We start from the raw sequence: 1,857 nt of genomic DNA, 5'->3' as shown, positions 1-1,857 counted from the left end.
TTTGAGACGGAGTCTGGCTCTGTCGCCCAGGCTGGAGTGCAGTGGCCGGATCTCAGCTCACTGCAAGCTCCGCCTCCCAGGTTCACACCATTCTCCTGTCTCAGCCTCCCGAGTAGCTGGGACTACAGGTGCCTGCCACCTCGCCCGGCTAGTTTTTTGTTTTTTGTTTTAGTAGAGACGGGATTTCACTGTGTTACCCAGGATGGTCTCGATCTCCTGACCTCGTGATCCACCCGTCTCGGCCTCCCAAAGTGCTGGGATTACAGGCTTGAGCCACTGCGCCCGGCCCAACTTACCTTTCTTACTCCCCTACCCTTCGGTTCTACTTTCCCTCCCCTCCATTGAAGAAAGGCACAAAGTCAGGAGTTGATGCTGCATCTTTTTTTTTTTTTTTTTAGTTTTGCTTTCTTAAAGCATGTGCTGAGCTGATGAAGAGAGCAGTTTGGCAATTAAAAAGGCCCAGCAGCTTGGGCAGCAGCAGGGGGGTGCCAGGTGAGGGTCGGGGTGCCCCTCTTTCCTGGGCCAGGGAGCAGCAAAGCCCGCACTAACTTCATAAAATATAAAACAAGGGAGGGATGAAGGGAAGAGGGAGATTTGTAAAATACAATATCTTAGGGGACTGGCAATAATAAAAAATAAGGTTCATTATTTACAAACAATTTCTGTTCTTGGTCTCTGTACAGTGGGGGTGGGGTGAGGGGTGTTAGTGAGTGGGATGAGTTGATGTGTCTGTTTGGGTGCAGGTGTGGGGACAGGGAGGCAGTGGTCGTGTTGGGCATATGAGAGAGGAGGCGGGGTACCCAGTGAGTGGTTTGTCTAAGAAGGACGGATGGATGGCGGTGGGAAGGAGAATGAGAACAGAGTGGTTGGCCCAAGGGAAGAGTCCAGATGTCAGGGGCAAAGAAAGGCTGGGAAGTAGACCCTTTTCTCCTGGAACGGGAAGCTCCAGGAGGCAGGGGCACGAGGCGGATATGGTTAGTGAGCAAGAACTCCTCTTCTGCGTGCCGGGGGTGCGTCCTGTGTCCTGGGTCTTGGCATGGCCTAAGAGAGTTTGATGGTGGTGTTGGGACCCAGATCCCTGGAGAGAGAAGAGAGACCAGGGATGACTCTGTCCAGCAGGAAGCCTTTTACCCTCTGCAAGCTGGATCTAGACCCAGCAGGGATGGGGCCTTGGGAGGGTGTGGCCAATGTGGGGGCCAAGGGTAGGCAGGAGGCAGGTGGACCCTGCCTCAGGAGGGAAAGGGGCCCCCCACCCACCTGTCGTGGAACCACTCCTTGGAGTGGGAGAAGTCGGGACTGGTGCCGTTTCCACCGTCTTTAGGCCAGGCCTCACTCAGGTACTTGGTGGTCTCGTGGCTGTTGTCCAGGTGGTCATGCTGCAGGTGGTCCTGGGGCCGCTGCTCTGCCGGCCCCCCGGGGTTGATTTCCCAGCCATCTGGGGGCTCCATGGGCAGCAGGGCGCTGCGGCCATCTTCCCATGAGCCTGCCCCGTCATCGTAGAATAGGAGGCTTCGAGAGGGCACTGGAGAGGGAGTGTAGGATGAGCGGCGTGCCCAAGACTCCCTCCACATCCTGGCCACGTTTATGGCCTAGTGGTTAAGGACACAGGCCCTGGATCTGAGTCCCAGCTCTGACACTTTCTGGATATGTGACCTCAGGTAAGTCACATGCTTTACTTTAACCTTTCTGAGCCTCAGTGTGCTCATCTGTAAAATAGGGATACTAGGACCAACCTCATGTAAATGAGAGGTTTAAATGAGGTAATAGAGGGGAAGTGATTGAAACTGTGTTCAGGAAATACTCAGAAAAGTCAGTTCTTCCTAAGCAGAGGGTACTGAGTTTGGGCATCTGGGAGCT

At 54.5% G+C, this 1,857-nt stretch overlaps 1 protein-coding gene across 1 annotated transcript in view; it reads right to left on the bottom strand.

Moving 5' to 3' along the window:
• Nucleotides 1-366: 366 nt before the first annotated feature.
• CREB3L1 (cAMP responsive element binding protein 3-like 1) overlaps nt 367-1,857 on the bottom strand; it is a 61,695-nt gene continuing 60,204 nt past the window's right edge. The window contains exons 10-11 of the mRNA XM_012001464.1: nt 1,258-1,522; nt 367-1,078 (exon numbers count right to left, since the gene is read on the bottom strand). Of these exons, the coding sequence (XP_011856854.1) occupies nt 1,042-1,078; nt 1,258-1,522 (302 nt within the window). The 3' untranslated portion in view covers nt 367-1,041. The remainder of the gene's footprint in view (nt 1,079-1,257; nt 1,523-1,857) is intronic.

This window comes from Mandrillus leucophaeus, unplaced genomic scaffold, assembly GCF_000951045.1.
Source record: "Mandrillus leucophaeus isolate KB7577 unplaced genomic scaffold, Mleu.le_1.0 Scaffold66, whole genome shotgun sequence".
In the NCBI taxonomy this organism is placed as follows: domain Eukaryota; kingdom Metazoa; phylum Chordata; class Mammalia; order Primates; family Cercopithecidae; genus Mandrillus; species Mandrillus leucophaeus.
Note: the sequence above shows the minus strand (reverse complement) of the source record. Positions and strands in the feature narration are given on the sequence as shown.